Source organism: Cebus imitator, unplaced genomic scaffold (assembly GCF_001604975.1).
Source record: "Cebus imitator isolate Cc_AM_T3 unplaced genomic scaffold, Cebus_imitator-1.0 Scaffold491, whole genome shotgun sequence".
In the NCBI taxonomy this organism is placed as follows: Eukaryota; Metazoa; Chordata; class Mammalia; order Primates; family Cebidae; genus Cebus; species Cebus imitator.
Genome location: NW_016107806.1, coordinates 385,811 through 398,317, shown reverse-complemented (window position 1 = coordinate 398,317; position 12,507 = coordinate 385,811). Strand labels below are relative to the sequence as shown.

The 12,507-nt window shown below is 49.1% G+C and overlaps 1 protein-coding gene across 2 annotated transcripts; it reads right to left on the bottom strand.

Moving 5' to 3' along the window:
* Window positions 1–558: 558 nt before the first annotated feature.
* On the bottom strand, window positions 559–3,202 carry LORICRIN (loricrin cornified envelope precursor protein). 2 transcript variants are annotated; one of them, XM_037733090.1, is made up of 3 exons: window positions 3,098–3,202; window positions 1,663–1,921; window positions 559–1,566 (listed from the first exon to the last, which is right to left on the bottom strand). In XM_037733090.1, exons 2-3 carry the CDS (start codon window positions 1,896–1,898, stop codon window positions 804–806), a joined length of 999 nt encoding a protein of 332 aa, XP_037589018.1. In that variant the 5' UTR covers window positions 1,899–1,921; window positions 3,098–3,202; the 3' UTR covers window positions 559–803. The 2 variants fall into 2 exon arrangements, with proteins under 2 accessions (XP_037589018.1, XP_017368975.1); XM_017513486.2 differs by lacking the exon at window positions 3,098–3,202 and having other exon boundaries at window positions 1,663–3,049.
* Window positions 3,203–12,507: the final 9,305 nt, after the last annotated feature.

The following is a 12,507-nucleotide window of genomic DNA, read 5'->3' as shown; positions in this document are numbered from 1 at the left end:
AGAGAGAGAGCAGGAAACAGCTCCCCTACTTCCTCCTCTCCCTATGGATACCTACTAAAGTGGTCTTGCTTGCCCTAGATTAGAGGTCTGTAAACATCTGATATGCTTATTATTTCTCTGGTGAGTCTGGTAGCATAAGCTGGTGCTCCTAACGTGCAGCCATCCAGCTTTCAGACCTTGCAGAATTGGCTCTGGACTATGAGAGACAGCATCTTTCCAGGGCGCAGCATGTCTTTAAAAAGCAGAGTTTAGTAAGGAGACCCACAGTGGTTACCCAATCCACAGGGAGGTGTTTATTGAAGGCTTTCCTCAGGATCTTTGTGTTTTGGGATCACGTCATGATTTTAAGCCGTACACTAGGATCTTCACATGTTTGACCGTGGTTTGCCAGCCTTTCCTTCCTCTCCTGGCGACTCCCATCTCTCCACTCACCCTCCTACCAATAGAGTCCGTGTATTTGTAGAATGAATGTAAGTCTGAATGAGCGAATGCAGGAAAGGAGAAGAATGGAATGGAATGGATGAACTTGAACGCTGCAAACACTCTTGGAGACCCAAATTCTCATGATTTTGCAAATTTATTGAGCGAGGCACTGGGGTTGGGAGGTAGTTGTGCAGAAACCAAAGAGGCAAAAACGGCAGAACAAGATGCCGCTGTTTTGAACAAGAGCTCAAAGGCTTCTTCCAGGTAGGTTAAGGCGTGAAGGATTTGCAAACCTTTGACAATATCATGAGAGCTCTAAGCCCATCGGCGCCCACAGAGAACACCTCCAACTCCTTCGCCTCTGTGGCACCCTGGGGGACCTATTTGCATGGCCAGGTAGGCGCCTGCTTTTGCTGGGTCTGGTGGCAGACCGGGACGCCCTTGCCACTCCCGGAGCCACCTCCGCAGTCGGAGCCCCCGCCGCTGATGACGCAGCCTCCGGAGGAGCCGCCGCCGCAGTCGGAGCCCCCGCTGCTGATGACGCAGCCGCCGGAGGAGCCGCCGCCGCAGTCGGAGCCCCCGCCGCTGATGACACAGCCTCCGGAGGAGCCGCCGCTGCAGCCAGAGCGCCCGCCGCCTCCGCCGCTGGAGAAGCAGCTGCCGCCGCCGCCGGACGACCCCCCTCCGTAGCTCTGCTGGGGCGCGCACGAGGTCTGGGTGACCTGCTGCGAGGAGACGTAGCCGGAGCCGCCGCCGCCAGAGGAGCCCCCGCTGCAGCTGGAGGCGCCACCGGGGTGGCCGCAGCCGGAGACGCCGCCGCCGCCGCCGCCGCCGCCGGAGAAGCAGCCGGAGCCGCCCCCGGAGGAGCCGCCGCTGGAGACGCCTCCGTAGCTCTGGCACTGGACCGCCTGGCCGGAGGAGCCGCCCCCGGAGGAGCCGCCGCCGCCGGAGGAGAAGCAACCGGAGCCGCCGCCGCCGGAGGAGAAGCAGCCAGAGCCGCCCCCGGAGGAGCCGCCGCCCCCGGAGGAGAAGCAGCCGGAGCCGCCCCCGGAGGAGCCGCCGCCCCCGGAGGAGAAGCAGCCGGAGCCGCCCCCGGAGGAGCCGCCGCCCCCGGAGTACTTGACACTCCCACCGGAGCCCCCGCTGGAGCCTCCGAAGCCGCTGCCGCCACCGGAGGAACCCCCGCCGCACCCGGAGCCGCCGCCGGAGTGTAAGACGCAGCCGGTGCCGCCGGAGTACTTGCTCCCACCGGAGCCGCCTCCGAAGCCGCCGCCGCCGGAGGAGCCCCCGCCGCAGCCGGAGCCGCCGCCGCCGGAGTAGCCGCAGCCAGAACTGCCGCTGGCCCCGCTGGAGCCTCCGCCGCTAAAGAAGCCGCAGCCGCCACCGCCGCTGCCGCCACCGCTGCCGCCGCCGCCGGAGGTCTTTACGCAGCCCACTGGGGGCTGCGGGGTGGGCTGCTTTTTCTGATAAGACATCTTGGCTAAGAAGGAAGGGGAGCCTGGAAGGAGAGAAGAGAGCATCGCTGGACCAGCTGCAAGAAGATGCTTACGGAGGCAGCTGCATCCATGGCAACATCGCCATCCTCCCAGCGCCCTCCTGCGCCAGGTCCAGGGCTCCTTCAGGTGCCCGGAGAGCCCTCAGCTGGGATTCCCACGTTTCCTGCTTTTGGAAGCGTTGAGTTCCTCCTTCCCCCGCAGAAAGCCTTCACTAAGCTTTAAACAGTTCAGTTAGCGGTGCCCATTCTTTATTCCAGCTCTGCCTCTGACCAATGTTGTGTGATTTGAGGGCTGATGGCTCCCAATCCCACGTGTTTCTCATCTCCTCTTAAATGGAAGGGTTTGGACACTTCATCTTTCAGGCCTCCTCCAATCCCAACACTGATTCTCTGAGTGCAAATAGAAAACTACCACAAACCTTTATCTAGGATGGGGGTTTTACCCATTCCCAGCACAACAGAGGGAGATTTGTTGGACTCCATTCTGCTGAGGGCTGTTGCACTCTATCCTCTGCAAAAGCCCTTAGTTCAGACTCTTGGTCTGTCATGGTCTAGCCATGATTCAAGGGCTAGTTATTAGAAAAGACAGGCTCTGCTGTGGCCCTGCCTGCAAACAGGGGAAGGACCCTGGTGATCCTTTGGACCAATATTCCCGACCAGAAGCTATTAGCCGTCTCTTCCATGATTTTCTCAAGTCCAAGCTTGGTAGAAGCAACTCTGAATTGTAGAAAGTAGTATTTCCCTCTCAGAACTTCTGACTCTGTAAAGCAGGAATTGGGTTTCTGTGGCACCTCAAATCCCTCCCATCTGCAACTTTCTTGGAATCATTCTCCCCACTCTCTTGAGAGTGGGCTCAGTCTCTCCTCCTGACAGGTTCACAAGGTCCGCTCAGCCCATGCACAGGCTGCCTTGGACAGCCTCTGCGGAGTCCTGTGCCCGGCACCATGCCTGCCCCTATGGGGGTACCATAGAGGCAGGAGATAGTCTTGTCTTTGAGGAGTTTACATTCTGGCCAGAAGACCAGAAACACCATCTGCATGGCAGCAGCTAATTCCCCACTTCCTTCCTGACCCCCTTCTAAATGTGAGCACTGTTGGGAAGGCAGAGGTTCATCTAATCTAGTCAGGCCTGGGCAAGGCCAGCTGGGAAGATGAGAGAGTCCGTAGAACCCACACTTACCCAAAGCACCAGGAAGGGTGAGTGAGGAGAGAAGATGCTGGCAATGTGAGGAGCACCGAGCTCCTGAGGTTATATATACCTCAAACCTGACTCATCCATTGATCCAGGCCAGCTGCTTGTTTTTGGCCTCAGTTACGTGACCCATAGCTGTCAGCCCCACCTCCCTGTGATTGCAGGCACAGGGTGGCCTGTTCATGAAGGTTTTGGCATTCTCGAGATGGGCAGCCTGCTGTGTGACTGGCCCCTTCTCTGATGCAACAGTGTGGCAGGCTCGTCAGTGGGGTCAGCCCATCAGAGTGGATGGCAGACATTGTTTCTGAAACCTCTGGGACAGGACGCATACCAGGTGACCACAGGGCTGTGCTTGAGGAGTAGGTCCCAGAGTCTTGAGGTGCCCTAAGAGAGTCAAACTGGAGATCTCAGTTCTTTGTCCAAGGAGTAGGACCTTCCAAATCCTACTGTTTGGTTTCTGGTCCTGCTACTCAAAAACCCTCAAAACTTTAGAAACCGTTCCTTCTTTGCAAAAGTTTCTCTCCCAGGATTGCATGTGTGAATTGCTGGGGTGCTTCTGTCCTGCCCACTGGAGGCATGAGCCCCCAGCACCCAGCTCTGGACTGCACACCATAGACAGTGCTATAACTAATGTGACATGGGAAGCTACTTTGATTCGTCCCCGGAGGCAGCAGGCATTTGAGAAAGTCTGATAAAGATAATCAATATTGACTTTCCTTGTAGCACAGCAAACTGAAGAGATGGACCATGTGATCCTACAATGGCTCTTTGGCTCTGTTGTCCTCTGGTGTTTTGTGGCAAAACGCTGACCTCAGCCTGAGGGGCAGTCATCAAATGGAATAGACTTGAGATTAGGTGACAGGTTGGGTGCTCCCTTTGCTACTTGCCAGCTGCGTCACCTTGGGCAGAGTCACAGCTCTTAGCGCAATGTCTGCACATAGGAGGCACTCAGTAAGTAATTATTGACTGTGGAATGATCAATCTTTCTGACCCTCAGTTACCTTGTCTATCGAATAGAATAGTGATACCTATTTCACAGGCATGTGAAGAGGAAATAGTTGTGTTAAGTGTAGAAGGTGATGCTATCATTTTACAGCACACCCTTACTTCCAGCCTGGCCTTCCCTTGGACACCAAGGCCAGAAAGGAGTCCATGGAGGGATTGGGCAAGTCCAATTCTTCTTGGAGAATAACTCAGAACTTCCCTGTTGACTCTGGACCAGGAGCATCACCTCTGCGCATGCAGAACGGCATGCTTCTTCTTTCATCACCGGAAGTCAATTGGTATTGTTTAAGATACCACAGTCGAACTTTGCTCTGCCCAGTTATGTTTTGAAATGACAGCTCCAATAATAAATTGATAATTATAGTGCACTTTTAATGATCCAAATGATCCTGATTAGACTGGGGCCTTCAGAAACTTGTGGCACTGGTTTCAGTTTGGGCAGCATAAACCCAGGTGAACCCGAGAGGAACTCAGGTGCTCTCCTCCTTAGAGAAGACCCAGTAGGGAGAAGACAGGATCTGTTGGAGAAGGCAAGTTTCTCTGCTTGAAGTTGAGGCAGTGTGGAGAATTTGGAGGGAAACAGGCCCAGATTAGTGATTGTTATGGGTATAAAAAAGAACAGTTTTATTTCATTGGGCCATATCGGAAAAAGGAGCACGCGTGGACCATATTGGAAAAAGGAGCACGCGTGGACCATATTGGAAAAAGGAGCACACGTGGACCATATTGGAAAAAGGAGCACACGTCGACCATGGTTCCTAGCACTGATCGTGGACCCTCATTTGCCCGTTGCTAATGTGTTCAAGTAAAAGGATGTCAGCAGGGTATTCTTAAGAAAGTCTTCAATTCTGAAATCATGGCCTTCCTACCTCTTCCTTTAAAAGCTATGGTGACATGGTGACATGAGGCTGTAGTTGTTTCTTTTATGTCCTTACATGTCAAAAAGAAAATTTTGCAATGGTGTAATGGTTACCACTTTTTTTTTTTTTTTGAGGGAGATATTGCTTCTCTGTAGAATTCTAAAATTTGGAAACTGGGCTGTGTGCGGTGGCTTATGCCTGTAATTCTAGCACTTTGGGAAGCCAAAGTGGGAGGATTGCTTGAGCCCAGGAGCTTGAGACCAGCCTGGACAACACAGCAAGACCCTGTCTCTACAAAAAATAAAAAAATTAATGAGGTGTGGTGTCATGCACCGGTAGTCCCAGCTACTCTGGAGGCTGAGTTAGGAGTATCACTTGAGCCCAAGAGTTTGAGACCAGCCTGGGTAACAGAGTGAGACCTCATTTCTACAAAAAAATAAACAAAATTAGCTGCACGTACTGGCATGTTTCTGTAGTCCAGACTACTCAGGAGGGTGAGGTGGGAGGATCACTTGTGCATGGGAGGTCAAGGCAGCAGTGGGCAAAGATTGCACCACTGCCCTGGTGACAGAGTGAGACCCTGACTCAAAAAACAAACAAAATGGGGAACCCCAAGTACAGTTGATCCCCCTAAAATGACTGATCTTCACATTGCCTATGTTGACTTTGGGGTTCATTTTCTTTTAATAATATAGGGTATTTTTTTTCTATCAGATTTAAGATGCGAACTCTTTATTTGTTAATCCAGCCAAAACGAATATACTGGGCACCATGCTAAGCATCACAGAGTCAGAAGGCTTTCCAAAGCTGTGCATGGATCTTCTTGGTAGAGTTGGGGATGGACCTGGTACACCATGCCTGCCTCTGCCACCTTATATAGCATTTAATGAGAAAAAACTTGTAACTATTTAGTTAACATGCAGAAGAGGCTGATGTGACATGGTACTGAGTACCAGATCTTGTGGCCTTCAGCCCTGAGTTAACCTTGCCTGATGTGTGCTTATATGAGCCTGGTTTCCCTTTCTTATCTTTCTGGACCAGAAGCAGTAGTCCTAGTGGGATATCTGTGTGGACAGCAACTGATTATCACCTTTGATCATATCAGTGAGGAAATAATGGGATTTTGTAGAATTGCAAAATAACGCGTAGGTATTTGGGGTTTTTAAAGACTTGCCAGGTCAGATTTTTAAGGTTTATAGCCTTTAGACACTTAACCCTCAAAGTGTCCTTGATAGCACATTTGACTTCTGCAGTTTGACAGATTAGGACACGGTTCTTGCCTATACTTGTATCCTTAGAGGGGATGGTCCTTAAAGCAAATGCTACACAGTGCCTGACATGGTGCTGGGCATTAATAGGTACCTAGCAAATCCCAGTGGAATTGAAGGAGCTCTTGAGACCTACTGACTGACTGTGGTTGAGATTTGATCTTGTCAGATGATTAGGGGTGGAGGGTTTCAGCTTGGAACTACAGATTAAACTTAGCCACTGTGCAGAATGAACAAGCCTCCTGCAGCGAATCCAGGACTAGCTATAGATGTGACACTGGGCTGGTGGAATTTTAATTTTAGCCTGCTTCCCTGACCATCATCACAATATCAATCTGGTGGGCAGGCTCCATGTAGGAAGAGTGTGTGTGTGTGTGTGTGTGTGTGAGCGTGTGTGTGTGTGGGTGTGTGTGTGTGTGTGTGGAGGGTGGTGATTCTTCAGAAAGATGTGGCAGTCTAGGGTGTTAAGGACACATTGGGGCTTATCCACAATCACAGATGCATTCTTTAGAGAAAACCCAGCTTCTGATTCATAAATCACAAGAAAGTTGGAGACTTGTTCTTTCTGCTTCTCAGCTTAGCTTATCTTTTCGGGAGGTGCACATCTTCCTGATACAGGCATCTTCAGAGCAAGAGAGAAGGAGGTAGAGAAGACAGTGTGAGGACGGCCCAGATGCTGATGCACAGCTTGGCCATCTTCACAAGCTGTGTTGGGGGTGTTTAAGAAAGAGCAGCGGGGAACAACTCTGTGAAGGTTGCTTCTCTGAGTGGAGGCACCTGGCTCCTGGGCTCCAGTCTGAGATTTCAGCTTTTTAGTTTGGGGACCCGCAGTTGGATGGAAGTGTGCTCATTACAGTCTTGAAGTATCCAGAGCTACGTACTTGCGTTCTCGTGACTGAGTGGTGACCACTTATGTAACAGGTTAAAGGGGCAGCAGGCGACTGTAAAGAATAAAATGGACACAGGACAAGGGCTAGGGAGCTTTGGCAGGATAGGCATAGGGCTTGGAAGCCCTTTGCACTGTTGACTTGGAATGGGAACAGTTTTCTCTCACAGTGCTGGCCCAGGAAGTGTCACAGAGCTCCAGGTACCTCCTGGGCTGCCATTTTCTTCCTTTCTACAGTTCTTCTGGGCCAACAGTTTGAAGGGGTGGCTGGTCCTCAGTCTTACATGGAGAGTGCTGCTTAGAGGGCTAGGGGAGGGACAGCTCTGCAATGGTTCGTGGCTACTGGTGTTCCCTCTCCAGGAAGCTTCCCTGGATTCATCCCACCCACTGGTTCCTTCTCCCTCACCACTTTCCCTTTCCAAGGCGTTAAGGAACGATTGTATCAGTTACAGTCTGTTAATGACACGTCAATTTGACTTGTCTGTTTTTTCAAGTTCTAATTGTCCTTGAAGGAAGGCTCCCCATTAGTTCTTAACTCTGCATCCTAGGATTTAAAGAGCATTTATAGTCCCCTGGGATGTTATCAGGCACTGCTGACTCTCAGTGGGTCCTCTTTTGCCTGTTCCTGAGCTCATCATTTCGCTGAGGGTGAGGACCTCAGATGAGTTGTTCAGACCTTTCCAAAAAGCTTATGGATGCACACAGGGTTAGCAGTGCAACCAGGGACCATGCTTGCCTGGGGTTGGGCACTTCCCCTGTGGACAGACTCTTCAGTTTATGGACCACTGTCACATATGTTCAATCCTCATAACAGTTTTGTGTGTTATATTCCTCAGTTCAGGATGAGTTAGCAGTTTAGAAGATTTGCCCAAATTCCACAGCCTTTAAGTGAAAAAGCCAAGATTCTCAGTTCTTTTGATTCTAAACTGTGCGTTCTTTCTAAGCACCACATACCTCTCCTCTTTGGGTCAAAAGGAACCAAATGAAGGGATGACTCCCCAGCTAGGCTGGTTTGTGGCCTCTGGGAGGCAGGGAGCAGAAGATGCTTTCATGAATGCTCCCTGCTCTTCAGGGACAAATTTTTGCATTGATAGAATATGAGAGTTGGAGGGACATGTAGAGATCTTCCCATCACCTCTAGCCTTTGTAGAGATAGGTAAAAACCCAAGGCCCTGAGAGGCTGAACCATGTTCCAGGGCCAAGACTAGAACCTGGGTTTCTGGATGCCCAGCTCAGTACCTCTGCCACTGTAGACTCGAATTGTGGTTTTCTGCTTTTCTTAGAAATAAAAGAGGTATTTCTATGAAGAATACCTCTAGGTGCTGGCAATGAGAGGAGGGAGTAGTTAAAATGCCAGCAAAAACGTTTTGTAGCTGTGCCCACTAATCTCCGGTAGGCTGGTGGGCCAGGGCACACTAGCCTGTGGGCCTGAAAGTAAATTGCTGATATCAGGAGGCGCTTTCACAGGTGGGTAGATGTTAGGTAGCCTGAAGGCTTAGGGCCTGCATCCTAGCTCATGTGTAAACTTTATGAGCAGGGAGGAGCAGTGAACAGCTGCAGTCCTGCTCTGAGATAGGGAAGGTCACCTGATGCCCCTCAGGACTCTGGTGCATAATGATAGTTGGTGGTCTGAGAATGTTGGCTCCTTGAACAGCCCATCCACTGATATTCGTTGGTTGAATCATCCATGTTGTTTTGACTGAGTCCAAGTCAAACAATCTGGAAATCAATATGGCGGAAAGAAAAAAGCGTAAGCATTTCAAACCTATAACCTTTTAGGCTGCTTGGCCTAAAAGCTTTAACTTGTGCATTTCAGCTGTGTGCTATCTCATGTAATCTCCACCAATGCATTTCTTCACTGAGCACCACTGAAAAGCAAAGCAGGCAAATGCTCCTCCTCTTTTAGTTTTAAATCAAATTTTGATTCTTAAGCACTGCTTTCAAAAATTCCCTGCATCTGCAGTGGGCTTTGAGTGTGACTTCTGTCTTACCCAGACTGTTAATAGAATTTACAACTGAAGGCCACAATCTGGATTCAACCTTTGTCTTGACAAGTAATCCTGTTCCTCAGACTTGCTGGTTAGCCTTAATATTTGCTCATTCTTCCAATGATACTCCTTATTTCAATAGCTAAACCTGTTGAAATCAGGTGGGTGACTTGGGCGAACTTTCTCGCTGCTTAAGAAAGTAACATCACGGTTTGGTGGGTGGGTCTCCAGTGACCTCTTTGTCTGGTTCCATCCATGTGCTCAAGAATCCCAAGAGGTGGGACTGTGGAAGCATGGTTTACATCTGGCATGGGTTCCTTGGACCTTCTCTTCTGGGATGGGGTAACCTTGGCAACATGGATCTCCCTAACTCTCCGTATTCCCATCTAACTCAGGGCTGGACCTCAGAGTAAATATTTGTAAAAATTTGTTGATCAGTCAAGGAGATGATGAGAATTTAATTTCATAGAGGAGGCCAAATACAATCTGATTTTGTTTTCTATGGAAGTATCTTGAATAAATTTGCTATGGCAAACGGCTCTTCCTGCTATCTTCCAACTTTCAGCTAAAGTGCCCAATTTTAGCCTTGTCTCTTGTTTTTCAGTTTTTCAGAATATTTCTTGAATCATACTTTCCCGGAGACCCTGGCCACCTGTGGTCCAATGTTCAGCTTTCTGGATAGGGCCTGAAACACAGTTGGGAGCTAGGAGGTTTGTTAGCCTCTGGTCTGTTCTGAAGCGTAGGGATCAAGGTCTTTCCTCTGCTGAGGTCTGGGGATCTTGGCAGGGGGGCAATGCTCTAAACCCGCCTGGGCACCGATACCCTGTGAGCTTGCGCACTGTCTTGTCCCTCAGATCTCAGTTTCTCCATCTATGAAGTTAATCTACTTCATTCCTCTCTTAGTGGGGGTTTTTTATGCCCCCTCCCATGGCTCTTCTCTGGATAGAGAGGAAGGAGAGATGAGGATGGTCAGAAGCAGTGACAGGGAAGAAGTGAGATGGGTTGAAAAGGATCACAGGCCAATGGGAAAATAGCGTAGAAACGTCATACCTCCCTGTGTGCCAGCCTCGGGCTTAAATCAATGGAATTTTGAGAATTTTTCTCCCTGAGAGCATTTCCCACCTGAGCTGAGCATGGAGGAAAAGGGAGCGTGCAGCAGAAGGGCCGGGCAAGGAAAGTAAGCCTGACTTAAGGATCACCTCTGTGAGTGTCATCATCCAGGGTGTGTATAATTGCATGGGATTAAGAAAGGCATGTGGGCAGGCTGCGTTGCTTTAGATCCTCCTCCAATTAGGGTATGACACTTTGGATCCCACAGGAAGGATTAATTTGTGTGACGTGTGTTCATATGTCTACAGGTGTGTGTGTGTGCCTAGAGCAGGGAATCCCCTGGTGGTGGAGCTGGCCCCTTATCCTTAGTAAATCATTCTGCAACAAAAACGAAAACAAAAAAAACAAAAAAAACAAAAAAAAAGAAAAGAAAAGAAAGAAATTTGCTGCAAATTTGAAAAGCAAAGAAAAAAAAAGTCACCTATAATTCCATCATCCAAATACAACTGGTAAGTTGTAGTATTTAAAATGCTGTTGAGTATTTTAATCCTGCTCTTTTTTTCTCTTAATTTATACTTCCCCTTTCTGTAAACTCTCAGTTTTGGGTGCTGACTCTCCATGTGGCGTGTCATCATGCACAGACACAGACCCCCATGTCACGGCATGAACTCCATGACTATTAGCTTTAATGGCTGGTCTCCATGGTGGAGACTCCCATTCTTAGCATTTAGGCCTTCCAGCTGCCCTGTATCCTCTGTACCCTTGAGAACTCTCTTGAATTTCTCCAGATCTTGGTTGTCTCCCTGGGGGACTGCTGGAAGGGACTTTATCTTCCTTTGTATACACAGTATTGGCTGCATAGTAGGTGAGGAGAAAGGTTTGTGTGAGTGCACTACCCTCTTTTGTCTCAACCCTTTACTTCTTGGCCCCCTGATTTCCTTGCATATAAGCTTGCGTCTTGGTTCCCGCAGACTCTGTCTAGCTCCACGGAATCATGGATTTTCCTCAATATGCAGTTTTTTTGTCTTTGTCAAGCCATCTTCTCTTCACAGGCTTCTGCACCAGAATTCCCCTGGGCATGTGTGGTCTGAAGTGACCCTTTTGGTATGTGTGTGAAAGGGCGTAAGACAGGGGAAGAGGGAAACAGACAGCTTAGTGGGGGCATTTGGAAAAGAAATCATTTAGTAATAGAATGCTTGAGATCGGTGCCAGCCCAGTGCCGGGGCGATGAGGGGATGCAGAGAAGAGAAGCAACTGGAAAAGCCTTCTGGAAAAAGTGAGTTTTGAGTTAGGATTGGAAAACAGTAAAAACAGTAGATAGAGGTTTTTCCGGATTTGGACTTTGACTTTCATGTTGCTTTCATGCATGTGAGTGTAAATGAGTGCGTGTGATGCAGTGTGTGCAAGTCTCCATGCATCTGTGTAGAATGTATACATGTATCTATGGAAATGTGTGTATACATCCCTGTGTGTGATGTGTTTTTCTGTCATATGTGCAATCTGTGTACATGTCAACGTGTGTATATGTGATGCACATACATGTGCCTGTGTGTGATGAGTGTACATGTCTGTGTGTGCATGTGTTGTGTGCACACATGCCTCTTGGTGTGGCATGCACATATATCTAAGTGTTATGTGTGTACACATGAGTGTGATACATGTACAAATGTCTATGTGTATGTGTAATGTGTACATACATATCTATGTGTGTGATGTGTGTACATATGTCTGTGTGTGTCTGTGTGTCTCAGCCCTTCACTGTCTGTAATCTCTGTCCTCACACCCTACTCTTTCTCAAGAACCAGTTTTCTTTCTCTCAGGAATGTGAACAGGTTTGCTGGCCCTCTTTTTTGGCCTGGGGATTGCTCTCTGATTCTCACTTGTCAGCCAGCCTTGGTGTCTATGGTAACTGTATTGTTACTGCGTATTTGCAGTAACTGTTACTGGATTTGCCCCAATTACATCATTTTTCTACTAAAAATCCCCAGTGTCTACATATCAGGATCAAGTCCAGATTTCTTAGCCCAAAGGGCCTTTTGCGATTCAGTTCCAGTTGGCCTCTGACGATTCCCCTGCAGAAGTGTTGTCCTCCAAGCTCAACAAACCCCTCTCCCCCATTGAGTCAGCTTGTTTTCATGCCTTTATACTTTTTCTGTGCCTTTCCCTCCATCTGTGAATGCCCCCTTCCTTAATTTATCTAATTTCTCTTTCAATACTCTATCAGACATCACCCTTCCAGGAAAGCTTCCCCAGAGTCCCACTCCGATGGAGACAGCACTTCACCTTGCAGCTCTATCCCGTTTCCCCCTAGACTGAGGTCTCGTCGGAGCGGGGGTTACCA

Bases quoted from the DNA above. Each gene is read 5' to 3' on its own strand.
- LORICRIN (XM_017513486.2), bottom strand. From the start codon at position 1,943: ATGCTCTCTTCTCTCCTTCCAGGCTCCCCTTCCTTCTTAGCCAAGATG. The intron at 1,567-1,662 runs GTACTCCGGCGG...CGGAGGCTCCAG, and splicing joins GGCGGCTCCGGTGGGAGCAA to CGGGGGCTCCGGTGGGAGTG.